The 17,630-nt window shown below is 36.9% G+C and overlaps 1 protein-coding gene across 1 annotated transcript; it reads left to right on the top strand.

Annotated features, from left to right (window-relative positions):
- The first annotated feature begins 1,173 nt into the window (after window positions 1-1,173).
- On the top strand, window positions 1,174-12,751 carry LOC143557814 (uncharacterized). The gene is made up of 3 exons (XM_077046797.1): window positions 1,174-1,627; window positions 2,129-2,359; window positions 12,681-12,751. The coding sequence occupies exons 1-3, from the start codon at window positions 1,174-1,176 to the stop codon at window positions 12,749-12,751; spliced, it is 756 nt and encodes a 251-aa protein (XP_076902912.1).
- The last annotated feature ends 4,879 nt before the right edge of the window (window positions 12,752-17,630 follow it).

Below are 17,630 nucleotides of genomic sequence, written 5' to 3'. Positions count from 1 at the left end.
CAAATGAATTAACTAGTTTAAAGAATGAAAATAATTAAATAAAAAGATGCATAATGAGAAAATGGGCAGACACCGTGAATCGATCCTAGATTCTCACATTAATAAGAAGGGATGTTTACCACTAGAACAAAAATCCACTTTGTTTATGGGTTCACTCACAATATATATGGGTTCACTCTCATATTTTATTTATACATTCTATATAAAATCCGAATCTCAGTAGGTTCCCGTGAACCCGGTCTCATATGCGTAGATCCGCCCCTGACTAACATGCTTAGATGAAACGGTTTATCCTAAACCTTTATAATGCTTTAAAGCCCCAATTCCCAAGTTTTTTAAGTTTTAACTTTTAGTTTTAATTAATAGTTAACTTTTTTTAAGGCAAACTCACACACCCCTATATAGTCTTAAATCCACACCATTTTGCCCGACTAGGGTTCTAATGCTCTTACTGAATCTTACATCACCATTTATATGAAAGTTACTCACATACATCTTGAAGTTACCCTTTTGTTTGGGAGTTATTATTCATACACATTTTCATTCTTTAGAGAGGGGTGTACATATAAAATAAAATGTGTGTTAAAAGTGTGTATGAATATTAAAAATGGCGTGTAAATAACCTCTGCCTTTTTTTTTCCTTTTAACTGTAATTTGCAACAAAAGTTAAAACATGAATAGATTTTGTATGATCAAATGAAAACTAATAAACAAGTAAACACATGGTCTATGAAAGTTCTTTTTTAAATGTTTAATTATGATATATGCCCACCTTAAAAAGGATGTCCAATGCAAAAGTTAAAACACTATCATGCTTTGAATTTTGACCAGACTAACATGCTTTGATGGAGCGGTTATATAAACTTTTATTGTGCTTTAAAGCCCCCAATTCCCGAGTCTTCTAAATTTAGTTTAAACTTAGACATGAGGGTAGTGGGGGTGAGGGGTGGCCGCTCGCGAACATCGCTACACCCCTCCGATGAGCGAGGGCGCGGCCGGCCGGCGTGGCTGTGGTCGCGGGGCTAACTAGCCGTTGGAGGGTGTGTTGACTGGTCAACTTTACCGTTGGCCAGTTTAAATATATTTTTTTATCTATAAATACAAATCCACACTTTCTATAAAAACTCAAACCATACATTCTCTCTATCAAAACTTCTATTTATATATTTATAAATGGCATCGTCGTCATCGTCTTTGTCTTCCTATTCTACCGAAGAAGACGAACTCATTTGTCAAGCGGTTCAAACGACGATAAGCTTTTTGAGAGATCAAAATCGCCCCCGAGCCCCATTGTTCCGCCAACCGCATATTCGTGATCGAAAGACCGCTAACGAAACTTTGATACGTCACTATTTTAGTCCCAATCCCACATATGGTGAGGATAGTTTTAGAACCCGTTTTCGAATGACTAGACGATTATTCATGCGTCTAGCAAATGACTTGCCGGAGCACTTTGAGTATTTTCAACAAAGGGATGACGCTAGAGGTAAGCCAGGGTTCACGGCTACTCAAAAAATTACCGCCGCTCTTCGACAACTAGCGTATGGTGTTGGATCGGACATGTTGGACGAGTATCTACAAATGGCTAAAAAGACCGGACGCGATGCGCTTAACCACTTTTGTAGAGGTATATATTTTTTTTACGTTTGTTTATATATTTTTCAAATATTTACATAACTTATATAACTTTAATAATTATATTTAGGGGTCATATCGCTATACAAGCGGAGATACTTACGTAGACCAACAATGTATGATATCCAACGCATATACGAGGTGCACGGTGAAAAGCATGGTTTCCCCGGGATGCTCGGTAGCCTTGATTGTATGCATGTTGGTTGGGCTATGTGTCCCACTGCTTGGCGAGGTCAATTCCATCGAGGTGATCACCCCGGCCCTACTATCGTACTTGAGGCAGCGGCGTCACATGATCTTTGGATTTGGCATGCGTTCTTTGGGGTTGCCAGGTCTAATAATGACCTCAATGTTATCGATTAGTCACCGATAATCGATGACCTTATCGACGGGGTAGAACCTCCTCAAGCTTTTTTTGCAAATGGAGAACATTTCAAGTACGGGTACTACCTCGTTGATGGTATTTACAACGAATGGGGGATACTTGTTCAAGCTTACGCGGCTCCAGTTTCTGACAAACGAAAGTACTTCACGAAGAAACAAGAATCGGCAAGGAAAGATATTGAAAGGGCGTTTGGAGTCCTAAAGAAAAGATGGGCAATGTTGGCGAATCCAATAAGATTTTGGACAAGGGAGAAGATAACGGAAGTCGTCATCACGTGTATAATCCTACATAACATGATACTAGAAGACGAGGGTAAAGCTATTTGTCAAAACTACCAAGGTGATATTCCAAGACAAGAATCGACGATCACCAATGAACAACGACTCGCCAACATAAATATCATCAAGAGCCATGAGTTACATGACAACGTTCGGCATGAGTTGGTCGAGCATTTGTGGGATAGAAGACCCGATAATCTTGTATTAGACTAGTATCAACGTAATGTTTTATATTATTAATGTAATGTTTTATATTATTATTTAATGTATTATTTAAAATAATTAAATAAATAAATAAGTGGATCAAGCCCCTGCTCACCTGACCACTACACCCTCTGAGGCTTGGTTGAGGGGCTTGATCCATGGCCATGTCATCGCCTACGTGTCAGATTTTGCTTGGCCCACCTGGGGCTCAACCAAGCCCCATTACCCTCAGCCTTAGGTAGCTTTTGGTATGCTTGAATGAGAGGCGGAATTGAATGAACTATTATGATGGAATGAAAAAAGTGTTTTGGTTGGCCAATAGAATGGAATCATCCATTACCATGTCCATTCAATTCCCTCCAAAACACCTTAAATTTATTCCATCCACACCCCTTGTTTTTTTTTCATTTCATCCATCTTTCACACTATATCACCTCCACTACCCTCCCACCACTACTACCCACTCCTCTCTCACCACCACCACTGCGTCTGCCACCCGCTACCACCCACCACCACCCCCCACCGCCCGTCGCCGCCACCACCTGCCTCCGCTGCCGCCACCAACCACCTACCACCACGTACCATCGCCGCCCACCACTGGCGCCACCAACCATCGCTCCCAACCATCACCATCATAACCCACCGCTTACCACCACCGCCACCGCCACCACCACCCACTATCACCGCCACCACCAACAATTGCTCCCACAACCACCATTACTGCTCACCGCCCACCACCACCATCCCACCGCCACCCACTACCATTTTATTTTATTCCAACTTTTTCTAGCTTACCAAAAAATAAAAACAAATAATTTATGTCATTCCCACATGGTAACCAAACATGTCAATGGAATGATAATGATCCATTCCATTACCTCGTCCATTCCATTACCTCGCTCATTCCATTCCCTCACTCATTCCATTACCCCATACCAAACTGACCCTTTTCGGAAGCATTCAAATGACTCATGACACTTTCGTTAATCAAAAACCGATAAACTGAACCATAGGTTCCAAGAACAATGCTCTTTATATTAAACTTAATCAAAAACTAAATAAATTGTATACCTAATAGCCATAATTATACTAAATAAAGAAAGATAAAATAGGAAATTCAAATTCAAATAAATAATAACAGATTTGATCTTCATATCTCTTCCCGTATCATACTCCCTTTCTTTGAAAAAACTCGTCCTCGAGTTTTTCCTTCGAAAGCAAGCCACCCCGATCAATGGAACATCAACCCGACTCCTATTTATTGTTACCGTAACGAGTTGTCCAGCCAATTCAACTTCACAAATCGTCTCACGCGGCTTTGAACATACACCACCTGGATCGAAGGGAATGTGAATCCGCTCATCATTTATTATCACCATGACCCGACTACACAATTCGATTTCATGGGTCGTGTCTCCCGGACCTTGATTTGTACCACCTCTAGTCTTCCAAACTTTACCGGAAGCAAACATGTTACTGCCGTTATTCACCACGATACCACTTTTAGTAACCACATATATCCCCATTTCTGTTTTGATATGAATCGAACTAATGAACGAAAACTGGTCATCATTTGCGCTTTTAATAATGCTTGATAAATCTGGTGTTAACTCATTGACGTTGTTTGAATTATCTAAACAATACAATTTACTTTTTTTAATGGAAAATTCATACACTCCAAAATTCCTTTTAAATTTATATTATATTACCCCGTAGAATTTGAACCCTTACCACTTGAAAATGTCAACACCTTTTCAACACTTGGGTATCAACAGGCTACAAGCGTTTTGGTCATTAATAGTTAAAAAATGTATGCCGTTAAAACTAGAAGTAAAAGCGAGTTTTGTTGTTGAAAAAGATTAGATTTCAACCGAGTAAATGCATTGGTGTTTTGCTCAAGTGCGCATGTCAGTTTTGTTTATTAGATGTCTTCAGTTTTTATGTTTCAATTTTGTTTTATCTTTGTAGAGTGGATCTTAAGTATGGTCTTATTGCATTATTGTATATTTCATGAACTTGTTGAGTATGCATTGCATGACTACAAATTGGGATTACTACTCTTTCCACGGTACCATAAATACCTCGATGTCAACTCCAGTCCAGAGATGTGCCGGAGATTTGTCGGTCATAGTCTTTAACCATCGGTCCTTGCGGCGTTTTAGTTGTTTGCATGCTTGGTTATGTCAACCATTAAATGCATATCTAAGGCTATGCGTAGTGGAGGGGCTATAAACTGTGGCGTTTGCGCCGTGTGGTGCCCAGTCAGCAAGGGACGAGAATTTATTTTGGGGTGTAATGGTGTTGTAGGCTAATATATATATATATATATTATATACCACACACAACTTATTATAATAATAATTCCAAAACAAAACCCTGGACAAGTATTTTGTCGCCCACCCCCACCCCCCACACATTTCGCCCCTTTTGTAGCCCGGGGGGCAGTGTTCACGCCCCTTTTCGCCCCTTATCGCCTAAAATTGTAGCCCACTACACATGGCCTAATGAACATTATATTAGTATATTGCCCTTCCCCGACCAATGTCCAAGGTTTTGCTATTTTACTTCTTCCTCCTAATCTCGGCCACGGCCTAGTCGGTACATCGAAGATTTGACCTTTGTTGATGTTTAGATTCTTGTTCACCATACTTTTTTTAGAGTATTAGACCGAGTTAGTCAGGATGTTACCCCTATAGATAATATCATGAATATGATACTTCGCTGTAGAACTTTGATTTAAAGTTATAAATGTACAATGTGATTATTAAAGGACCTACTACGTGACGTCAATGATTATATTGTGACCCAACAATAGTTAACGTGTCTATGTCTCCATAGTGTGCCCATTTATTATTTGATTACATGTTAAATAAAAACATATGGGTCAAGTTAGATGTTGCTACAACGGGTAGAGCGACGATGAAGGTATGACAGTCCAAGAGTATAATACTAACAAAACTTCCTAATCTACTAAGATCAAAGAAACAAGACCGGTTAGTCTCACCGCAGGAGGGGGTCTCATGCGAGCCACCTCCGGCGTGAGAATCGGTGATTTGATACAAGTAACAGGTGATAAGAGAGTAAGTATGAAGAGAGAGTAGAGAGAAATATGAAAGTGTGAATGAATATTACCTTTGGTAAAGTCCTCTATATATAGGCACCCGGAAGCTTCTTTTAAACGAGAAATGGTCAACTCCTCTTTTAGCATGTTGTTCAGACAAGTTATACCATTTTAATGTAACTTGTTATCAACTTTTGTCCTACCATGTCGACATATATGTTCTGTGGAGATTTCAGCTTTATGTCACATTAGATGTGACTTTTCTGAGATTTACTGTAGCAACGAGCTTCCCTTGTCAACCTAGAAGCTTAGGTGATGAAGCTTCAAGCTTCCTGGTCCAGCAATTTATGTAGCTTATGTCCGTTGCTTCTTAGCTTCTAGGCTTTCCTTGCTTATGAGCGGGTAAGGATACCCGCGCCATTACTAGAGTTATTTCTTTTGAACCGCAAATGCTTCTACTACTCTAGTAGTTTAGTTTATGCCGAAAGTTTATTCTAAGTTCGTTAAATTTACCGTTGTACTTTTTTTAAAAATACACACACATAACAAGTAATTAAATAATAAATTTCAAAAAAAAAAAAAATCCCATCCCATGTGAGATGAAATAGTATTGAAGTGAGCTAGGAGCTTGCCATATCTCTGGAAAGCATTATTAGCTAAAGGATATATACAAGTATCGTGACCCCAACTTCTTAGTGACCCGTCATCTGATTTTAGCAAAAAGGATACATGTATTGTGACCCCATCATCTGATTTTCTTAAATTTTGGTTTTAACTCTAGAGATTTTCAAGTAAACACACAAGAAAAGAAATAACACCAGATGTGTAGTGGTTCAATTTGATCTTAAATATATACCATACTTTTATTTATCGTTTTAAAAACAGGAGACGTTCTATACTATCTTCTCTTTAAACAGATAGAGATTATCGCGTGCGATTCATGACATTTGTAGTGGAAGATCACCAATACTTCCTTTTTTTTCTTCCTTAGGAGGGATCACCAATAACGTCTTACTATTCGGCGAAGCGATTAATCTTTCTCTTACTAGTCTAGCTAGTGATAACTTCTTACAAATACACACATGCATGTTTCATAATAGATGTTACAATTTTTAGAACGACAATCATTTTTCTTTTCCAAATTCCTAATCTCCTTATCTTTCTAAATGAATGAAGTATTTGAATAGAATATCATTGAACGGCTAGTTTTTTTTTTTTTGGTTTCTCTACTTTAAAAAGACTTGAATTTTTTGCATTCAAATTACAATTTATAAAGACCGAAAATTGGCAGATAATGGTTGAAGATCACTTCGTGGTCAGCAGGTGGTTGACCGTTGACCCATTTTTTTAAGACTTGCTTTTTTTGTGTTTTCTTAGTGGTTTCGCTGAGTTTAAAACATATATTGGGAAGCATAGTCTTGAATTTCTTAATGGGAAGGAAATTCACACATTTTGGTAGGTAAGTTAATCACAAAAGCACAAGACTTTTACAGAAGTGTAGTGTATATATTAAGGCCAAAAATGATATTGGAAGACTTCCTATTTGAGAAAACACATCCCACACTTTGACATAATAGCAATTTTGTAATAGTATAAGCAATTTTGTTAAAATAATAACTATTCTATAAAAATGCTTCAAAGTCTCGAGACAATTTTATACTCGCTTTAGTTTTTTCATGGTGTTTATTGATCTTTATTTTTTTCCGTTTGACATATGATTTCTATTAAACTCAGCTCTCTCGACTTTATTGAATGGCTTAAAACTTTTCCAATAGTCTTATGGTCTATCTTGACGACATGTGTCATCATCCGTGAATCTTTAGTAATGATGACTTGAAGTCATGCAACTCTAGCCCATGCTCCGTGGTCATTCAACGGCCGATCCTCACATCTACTTTGCAATTTTGGGGTCTTCATTTTGTTTTCATTTTTATATTGTCCATTTAGAATCGTGACATTTTAAGGCGTTAAGTACATTTGGAGTATTCATGTCCAGGTTGTCCAAATCTATATTGCTCATCATTTACCTAGTGCCTATAGTTCTTTAGTAGCAACATTCCTAGCTAGTGGCTGAGGCATCATCTTCCGTAATATTCTTTACCTAGAACTGCATCATTCTTAAAAAATACGTTATCTTCTTCATGAGTGGTGTTTTTGTCCTGAGAATTAAAAGATTTGGGCTTTATTTATTGTTCTTGTATGTGGTTTGGAGTGTTGGGAGAATTGGGTTGCAGTTTTATTGTTTTAAGAAATAAAGCTCAAAACGCCAAGTTTGAATTCGGCATTACTCGTTTACACCCCTGCGTATGCACTAGTGAACGTACAAAGTTGTACAAAGTTAACTTACCAAACTTATAAATAAACGGGTTGACATAATCGCCAAATCAACTAAATCTGATTTGTTTTGGCTAGTTTCAGATCTTGGGACGATTGTTTTTGTTTGTTCTCATTTAAATAATACAAAAGAACTTTCAGATTTAATTTACCCCAGTTATTGATGTTCAATAACAAATAATACAAAGCTTTCCTTAATATGTAAATTACTAAATTACCCGTAATTGTTTGGAAACTGTCTCAAAAGGACAAGCTTTTGTTCAGGTATTTCACATGAAAACTTACAGAAATAGATGCAAGACTCCACAACCCATTAAAAAGTAAGTATAACTTAGCACTATGATTTTTTTATCACATAACATCTTTTTTTTAAATAGATTATCACACAAATTTTGTTCACTGTACTTGAACTGTCATCATTTAGGATGTCTTTCACCTAATAAACACTTTGATACCATTAAATTATAAGTAGACGCTGGTCAAATAAACATCAAAGCATGGATCAACTACTTTCAGTTTTTCTAATTCGAATGCGAAAGAAAAACGAACAAAAAAGTCACATTTGGCCCAATTATTTCAGGTTTGTGTGTTTTTAGGCCCATCTAGAAACCCAAATCAGAATCTCATTAAACAACTTTATATGGCTCTTGAAGTTGGACAGTAAGAGACCTGTCATTTATTTAAGTCATAGTAATCATATTGTTAGAAATGGTAAATTGTGATCTTATTTATCTTATCTCAAAACCAAAATGTTTATCCCAAAACAATAATAAAACTCAGATCATTAGAAAAATCAATCAATCAATCATACCCAGTGAAGTCTCACCAACAGCAAAGCTATAGGTAGGGTCTGGGGAGGGTGGGATGTAGGCACACCGTACCTCTATCCAAAGGATAAAGAGGTGGCTTCCAGAGAGACCCTCAGCTCTAAAGTACATATGTATGAAGCAATATAAAAGAAATCAAAGTTCAACAGTAATAATAATAATAATATATATATATATATATATGGAAAGAATATACTAATATTATATATATGGGAAGAATAATACTAATAATAATACTAATACTAATATTATATATGTGACCAAAAAAAGGAAAATAGAAGCCCTAAGGAATTCCTTTCTCTTTAAAAATTCTTAACTTTAATTCTACTTTTTCATGAATTCATATCCTCAACCATGTCCTCGGAAAGGTTTAAGTCTATCAAATCATGCTTAATCTTCTCATCCCACGTCAATTTAGGTCGTCCTCTACCTCTCCTCCCTTCTACAGTAATGTTTTCTACAGATCTAACAGGATTCGTATAAACTTACCAATCATCCGTATAAACTATAAATGGAGCAACACAATCACACAGACTCTGACTTTAACCCCCAACTTCTAGATCATCCCCAAGCCCATTAGTGACTAAACCAACTCTAAACCCATTTATCAATTATCCAACCCTCATTGAAAACACATGAGCAAAGAATTAGAACAAAAAGAGAGACAATATTTGGATTATACAAATTGATAAATAGATGTGTACATTTATATAAATAGATGTTACAAAACAATACATGAGAAATAGAAATTTGCAAACATACACACTCAACTATTTATGTTTTTAATTTAGTTATAATACACATATTTCATTTCGGAGGTAAAATATTGTACCGTTTGGCCGACTTAAATTTGGCAATCGCACGTAAAGAAATCATAAGGATTTTGGCATCTAGAGTTTAGTGTTTCGAGGTGACAAATTCGAGTTTGACCAACTTGAGATTGCATAACTAATGAAAATTTTATTGAGTCTCGTTACGTACAGTGACAGATCCAGAAAATTTAGTCAGTGAGTGCAAAAAAAGTTCAACGTAAAACTCGTCAATTCAAACTAAAACAAGTCAAACCAAAATGGGTCGGGTCAAACTAAAACGGGTTGAGTAAAAAAGTTACATTAAACAAACTACGAATAGAAATGTAGACAATAAATTTCATCTTTTGAAACGGTCAACTACAGCTTCATTCATAACACTTAAAAGTGCTTCTTTTTCAACACTACAAAATACACAAGCATTCAAAAATCTTCATCAAATCGATTACGTAGATTTGTCTTTATGATCTTCATTACCGAAAACATCTATCAACTGTTGCGTTGCAATTGGCAAAACTAATGTTAGATTTAATAATCGATAAACCAGATGAAAAGAGATATGATTCCTTGTTTCCACCATAACTCTAGTAAGATCCGAAATACCCCTTAGATAAGCAAATCTTTCATATTTTCGCTCAGTATCAATGTACAACCAAGTTGAGATGCAAGAACAATTTTGTCCCCATTATCAAAATCATATAGATAAAACTCACACAATCTCATTAACTTTGATGCATCAAACTTGGAAAATGAATCATACGGATTGAAAGGCAACATATTTTAGAGTAAATCCATGTTAATCTCATTATAGCGATCACCAAATTCTTGAATTGGCATATCGACAACACTGTTGAAACAATCAAAATTATAATAATGTTGATTGGTGATTGTATACCGTTGTCTTTTGGGTCTATAACCATTGTCAACGACAACATGTGAAGCCGCCATCACCCTAATCTGTTCGCCTCCCACTAATTCCAAATTTTCAGTTAAAGTGGCTGAGCAGTTAACTAATATGGGCTTAATTGTTATTATCCATAGCAAAATTAAATTTGGGCTTAAAAGTTTTGGCTTAAAATTTAAAAAGTTAAGTTTGGGGCACTAAAAAAATTAAGAATGGATCACTAAATTTTTTTGGACTGGTCACTTGGGTCTTTGGACCTAATATATTACAAATTTATGAAGGTACTATGGACTTGAGTGGGTGCAAACGCTCCCCTTAACCGAACACTGGATTCGTCACTGGTTACGTAGACATGTTCGTTGATACACCATTAGGTCTCAGTATAGATTTGGTTAATTTACTTCTATACTTAAGTTTAAAATAATAGCTTGGTTAACTTGTCCAACTAGTGATTTTTTTATCTTGACAGTGTTTGTTGATATACTATCTTGAAAACCTTTTACCAATTACCCAGTGACCCACTCACCTGCATACCAGGTTTTACGTCAAAAACTAATTCAGATTTACTAAATTAGGTATTAAGAATTAGTTAAGGCAATGGCTTTAGCTCGACTGGTATAGTGGTATTAGAGGGAAAGTGAAAATTTGGCTAAAAATAACAAGGTCTTAAGTTTTCATATGATCCCAACTAGCGGGGCCGGCACCGTAAACGCAAAAAATTTTGGGCCAAAAGTGAAAAAAATTTTGGGCATTAAGTAGAAGGAGTATTTGTTGGGTTTAAACAATTTAATTTTTATATAAGCTTACTTGGTTATAATTTGGGTTGTATAAAGATAGTATTAAACATGTCTCATATAAGACTAGATATGAGCTTACTTGGTTATAATTTGGATTGTGTAAAAAAACGTTTGTATAAAAATAGGATTAAACATGTCAATGAGACTAGAACCGATAACCTTTTGGTTATGAGTAATACTTCTTTGCCATTAGACCAAGCTAGTGGTTATGTAATTGAGTTTAAACACTAAATATACATATAAAAATACATTTAATTTAAATAAAAAAGAATCGGGCTTGTCGACGTCGACCTCCCTGCCACACCTTATGGCCGGCTTTGCCAACCAGCCGGGTTTGATCACAATGAGCCTTCAGGCGACACACTTTCCTCCGAACAAGTGATGTTGGGCTTGGGCTACCCAATGCTATTTGTGATCGCGGGTTTTACCCGGCGCCTTTTGTCATTGGTTATTTGGTTACCTCGTGTAATTGGGCTTGTTCGTTAATCGGGTTTATCACAGAGTGTTTCATTTGGTGTGGGCTAATCCAACGGTCCACTTTAATTTGTTTGTTTTATTTTAGTTAAAGCTTCATCGAAATTATTGTTGTCAGATTCTAGACAACATGTTGGGTTATGTTTTGTTGTGCTTGCCCACTAGTAAATCAAAAAGGCCCACTAATTGCTTAAACCACGGTCACCAACTTGGAAATGGTATACGAATTAGAAAAATATTAGTTCGGTTTTATCACGTTTTTTAATCAGTTTAAGACGACTTTAACTAGCTTCAAACCGGCTTAAACGAATGGGTTCTCAAATCGATATCAAACCGACTGTCCGGTTTGAAACATAAACCAGATTGAAAATTGGTTCCAAACCGGTTTGTCACATCTAACCTCGAATGGATGTTTGACTGAGTATGTGGCAAATTCGGATACTTATGTGCCCGGATTCCACCATCGATGTACCTGTCGAGAAGTGGACGCTTGTGAGTGCTTCCAAAGCTCTAAACTCTACCGAAAGGAATGATGGTGGCCGCTTCTCACACACAGAAACGTTACAGCTTACATCGTTTATCTATATATACTACATTTTGTTTTTAAAAACCTTTGGAACTACCCCAATACCTGAGTAAGCATTCATGTGACGAAATGTAAACCGTCCATACTGATTTTGATATCTCACATTTTACTCACACAAGAACACCATCAAGGAGAAACTCACCACTATGGGAAAACACCTTTGAGTTTTGAGGTTTCGAACCTAAAACTATAACATCTCAAACTTTAACCATCACCCATTGTTTGTGTTAATTCAAGAACGGTAATAAGATGAATACGAAGATGAATAAGGAACACACTTACGACTTCAATGCACACGTTTATTAATTAAAAACGTATGGTACATAAGTCTCCACGAATATCACTAATGCTTAACTCTAATGCAAATACATCATATCTATTTATAGGGAAGCACACAAAGCCCAATGGGTTCTCGGCTAGAAGCGGAGAACCATATACACCATATACCGAAATCTAAATAAACAGACAAATACAAGCATAAACCATATCTGACTCTAACAATCTCCACCTTAGTTTATGCTTTCTTCAATTCGGCTTTTCAAGTTGATGAGCATCACTCTATCAAACGCTCCAGCCCATAGCTTATTGTTGACAATACCAGCCACCATAGCAGTGTATTCTTTTGCAGCATGTTCAAATAATGGTCCAGCTTCAATTTGAAACTTGGACAAAGTGTGAATGTCACGTTCCCCAAACTTCAATAAATATTTGGGATCAATAATCCTAAATTGACTCTTCTCAAAACGAACAATGGCACATGCAATCTCAGAATCATAACACCAGAATTACATATTATCCAACGAACCATAGTAAATTCTTTTGGCTATTGGCAAAGATTTGGTATGAGGTAATGGAATGGACGACGGAATGGAATGAACGTGGTAATAGAATGGACAAAGGAATGGAATGAGTTATTACCATTCCAATGAAATGTTTGGTTACCACATGAGAATGAAATGAATCATTACTTTGCATTGTGTGGTAGGTTGGAAGAAAGAAAAAATAAAATTAAAATGGTAGTGTGGTGGTGTTGGGAGGTAGGTGGCGGTCGTGCATTGGTGGGCGGTGATGATGGTTGGCGGTGGCGGGTGGTGGTGGTCAACGAGATAATGGTGGTTGGAGGTGGGTGGTGGTAGTGGGGTGTGGGTGGGGTGGGTGGTGACGGTAACAGTGGTGGTGGGCGGCGGGTGTGATGGTGGGGCGATGGTTGATGAATGCGGCGGGTGGTTGGCACTGCTGGCGATGGTGGTGGACAGCGGTGACGGTGGGCGGCTGGCGGTGCTGGGTGGCTGGCACTGATGGCGATGGTTGGTGGAGGTGGGTGGTGGCGGAGGTGGACGGCGATGGTGGTGGTTGGTGGCAAATGGCGACGATGGTAGGTGGTGGTGGGAGGGTGGTGGAGGTGATGTAGGATGAAGGAGGGAATGGAATGAAAAAAAAAACATGAGGGTATTGACGGAATGAAATTGGGGTATTTTAGAGGGAATGTAATGGACTAGGTAATGGATCATTCCATTCCTTTTATCAACCAAACACACTTTTCTCCATTTCCTCACAATGGGTCATTCCATTCCATCCTCCATTCTTGCATACCAAACGCTACCTTATGTTTCTTGGTAGCCGGCTACAGAACTGTTTTCATTGTCTTGTTAGTGAAAGGATCGATAACACCTTTTGCCTTTTTCACAAATTATTCAACTTTCTTCATCCCAAAAAAAACCCTGACTCAACTTGCTTATCCAGGAAGTTAAAGAAATTCCAAGCTTTCTTCACATTCCCTGGATTATGAAACGGAGCATTAAAAAATTCAGTCAAATCCACCTTGGCCCATGAGCTAAATTTTGTTTCATTTTTTTAATACTCGTTTCTACCACTATTTCTCTTCACAATTCATAGACCTTTCTCATAGTGAAATCCCCACATCTTCCTGATCGATCACCATATTCATCATAATAATCTGTGATCACATCCACGACAAACCTTTGAGGATGATTGAACGATGTAACTTTCTGATTTGAATTCTATCCTTCGTATATTGAGAAGCTAGATCATCAACTTCACCCCCCAAACATTGACTAAATTATGTAGACCCAGCAGGATCACTAATTGTAGGAGATGATTATCGTGAGGAGTATAAGATTATGGAAATATCTCACTTCCAGATCCCGAACTGCCAAAATATCGATCATCTAGCTTATCTTGGTTTCCTTGATCAGAAAAATCCTTTCCAAGTCTTCGTTCTAGGTTTTGCTTCATCTCAAAGAACATGGAAGTTAACCCACCAAGATTAACTTCCAATTCCATAATCTTAGCATCCTTGGCAACATTGCTCTTCTCCCTTTCATTTATGTTCAGATATTTAATAACTGAATCTTGTTCCAGCACGAATACCTTGCATTGCAGAGCATGAATATCATCTTGTTTAGATTCAAACCGAATACCTTTGCCCTTTGACTGTAAGAATGCTTCTTGTAAAGAAAGAATATCAGCAACTCGATTATCTTGAGCGCTTGAACTTTCATGGACGTGGTGAGAGAAAGAACTAGGTGCCTAGGTGGCATGCTCAAATCTGGTTCAAGTATGGGAGGTTGTTGCTCAATAACATGTGAATGAACAACATTTTGAACTTTTGGTGCAAGTTCAACAACATTTAGAATATTTTGGCTTTGCATTAAGACACCTGTTCATAGATATCTTCGTCTTCTTTTTCGTGGAATAAGAATAGTGTCTAAGTCTTCAGCAACTTCATCATGATCACCTTGATTACCATGAACATATTGAGGAGGTTTCAATGTTGTTCTCTACAACATTTCTTTGACAACAACAATCTGCTCAGGTGTAGGTACTTCTTTTTGCATGTTAACTTGTTGAGATATATCCATGGGTTGCGTCGGAGATTCTTTTTGAATATCTTCCTCATCATCAGTAAGTATGACATTCTCATGTTCATGAATAACTTGTTAAGGCGATAAATCATGCTCTTCTGCCACCTCAACATTTAAGTGAACTTCTTGCTCAACTTTTTCCATAACTTCTGTCTCAGCAAACTCCCCAAATTTCTCCAAGGCATGAATTCTTCAATACATCACTTTAGTGTCTTTTCCTTGCTGCTTCATTAACCCAAATGCGTTCGGAGCAATTCCCTTGATATCAAGAGTCTCCACTGTCTTCTCAAGATTTGGATAATGAATATCTAGAATCATTTGAATGAATTTAGGATAAATCAAGAACATCCCTTTCTTCCTTCCCTTAAAGTTTCCAACCATCTCATTGAAAAAAAACTTTGAAAAGTAATAATCACATTCCATAATAAGTGTAATAATTGTTGATGAACGCATGTGAATGATCTAATCAGCTCCTCCCTTACTCCCCGCCAAACACATAAAAAACACGTGGAACAAGTATCTCCAATACGGATGTAGCAGTTTCTTGTTGACCGGGGGATAAGTTCCCTCATAACCCATTCTCTGTAATATTTCAATAACGACCTCCTTTGGATATTTAGTATGATAATAGGTAGATCCCTAAAATATAAATAGTCTCTGAGATAACCACATTCTGCCTTCTTACCGTAGTTTCAATAGTACCAGCTCCCCTCCTCCTGGTGAATTGTAAGAAGCTTTCTTCAAAAAAACCGTATCACTATAGATGACTGGATTTTCTAGAATAGCGCATGTAATTATACACGTTTTTAAGCTTATAAACAAAGACTTGAACTCTAGATGAGCAGCTGGAAGATCATATAGATAAGTAGTAACATCGAAAACTTATAACTCACTTTTTTTTTATTTTATTATTAAATTAGTGGAGTGGTGGATGCAATATGTTACGGTTTATTCGAGACAACCGTCAATCTTCCAAGAACACAAGAGAAGAAGAGAAAATAGACCCAAATAATAAGTCTTTCTTATACTTTTTCTCAAAAAAAGATTACAATATATATAAAAACAAAGAAATAAAAATAGAAAACATAAACAATATGGAAACATAATTTGACTACAATGGAAACAAGATAAACTTTAATAATAATAATAATAATAATATTTTTATTGTGAGATCGTATCAATTCCCGACCCCTTGAAACGTCCTTGTCCTCAAGGACGGAATGTCGTTGCCATGGTGGTCGCCACTCGAGTCGTACAACGACAAGTGGGGCGGTCTCAACGTAGCACCACGGTGGCCGCCATTCGAGTCTTTCGATGTTATTCGGGCCAATGCCAACGGACCACCACAAGGGGTGCAACACGGGTCGCCTTGTTGTACCTTTTAACGGTGTTGGCGCCAACAAGCTAATTGTATTGTTGTAAATTTTATTGGCATCTTTATTAACCATCATATTACAACTTTGTTGCTTATATTTACTAGTTGCATGCCCATCTAAGGTCATATCCCCCAATCCTTGAGTAACTTCCTCATTAATAATGGTTTCATGATCAAATTTGGCAATTGTATTGACAAAACTAGCATGGAATTGAGTAAGCATTACTGTAGTGAAATCATCCCAGGTGAGGAAGTCTGAACTCCGAAGCCAACCATTAAACCACCAGAATGGTTCATCATCAAATGATTCAATGACATAGGGAAACCGCTCGTCGTCATAGATCTCGTAAAAGAGAAAATATCGTTCTGCTTGAGAGATCCATAGGGCATGATTATATCCAGTAAAAAGAGGTAATTGTGGATGCTCCCACAAGAGTTCTTCCAAAGCCATCTAGGCTAAGGCTCAATGAAAGCACCAATTGTTACGGTTTATTCGAGACAACCGTCAATCTCCCAAGAACACAAGAGAAGAAGAGAAAATAGACCTAAATAATAATTCCTTTTTATTCTTTTTCTCAAACAAAGATTAAAATATATAGGAAAACAAAGAAATAAAAATAGAAAACATAAACAATATGGAAACATAATTTGACTACAATGGAAACTAAATAAAAGATAAACTTTAATAATAATAATAATAATAATAATAATAATAATAATGTTTTTATTGTGAGATCGTATCACAATACCGAGCATCGACACCGACACTAAAAAGGTTTGCCATCAGGGTGCGAACGCAATTGAAACATATTTGAACTTGTAAAAAGCTCTTTATTTGATATTAATATATATAATAATACTTAGTAACTATTTATATTTTCATTTATGTATCTTCATTCCGAGAAAAGAAAACGACTTGATCAACAAAAATTTAATGATCTTGTGTTCATTAAGTATAATCGGTATCTAAGAAGGTATGATATGTGTGATACGATTAACCCGATTATATTAGATGATGGAAATTTACAAGATCTGTATGAGTGGTTAATGGGAGCTTTAGAGGACTTAGTGGAGAA

This window comes from Bidens hawaiensis, unplaced genomic scaffold (genome assembly GCF_021521415.1).
Source record: "Bidens hawaiensis isolate Kalapana, Puna unplaced genomic scaffold, B.hawaiensis_p1.1 tig00019197_1, whole genome shotgun sequence".
NCBI lineage: Eukaryota > Viridiplantae > Streptophyta > Magnoliopsida > Asterales > Asteraceae > Bidens > Bidens hawaiensis.
Note: the sequence above shows the minus strand (reverse complement) of the source record. Positions and strands in the feature narration are given on the sequence as shown.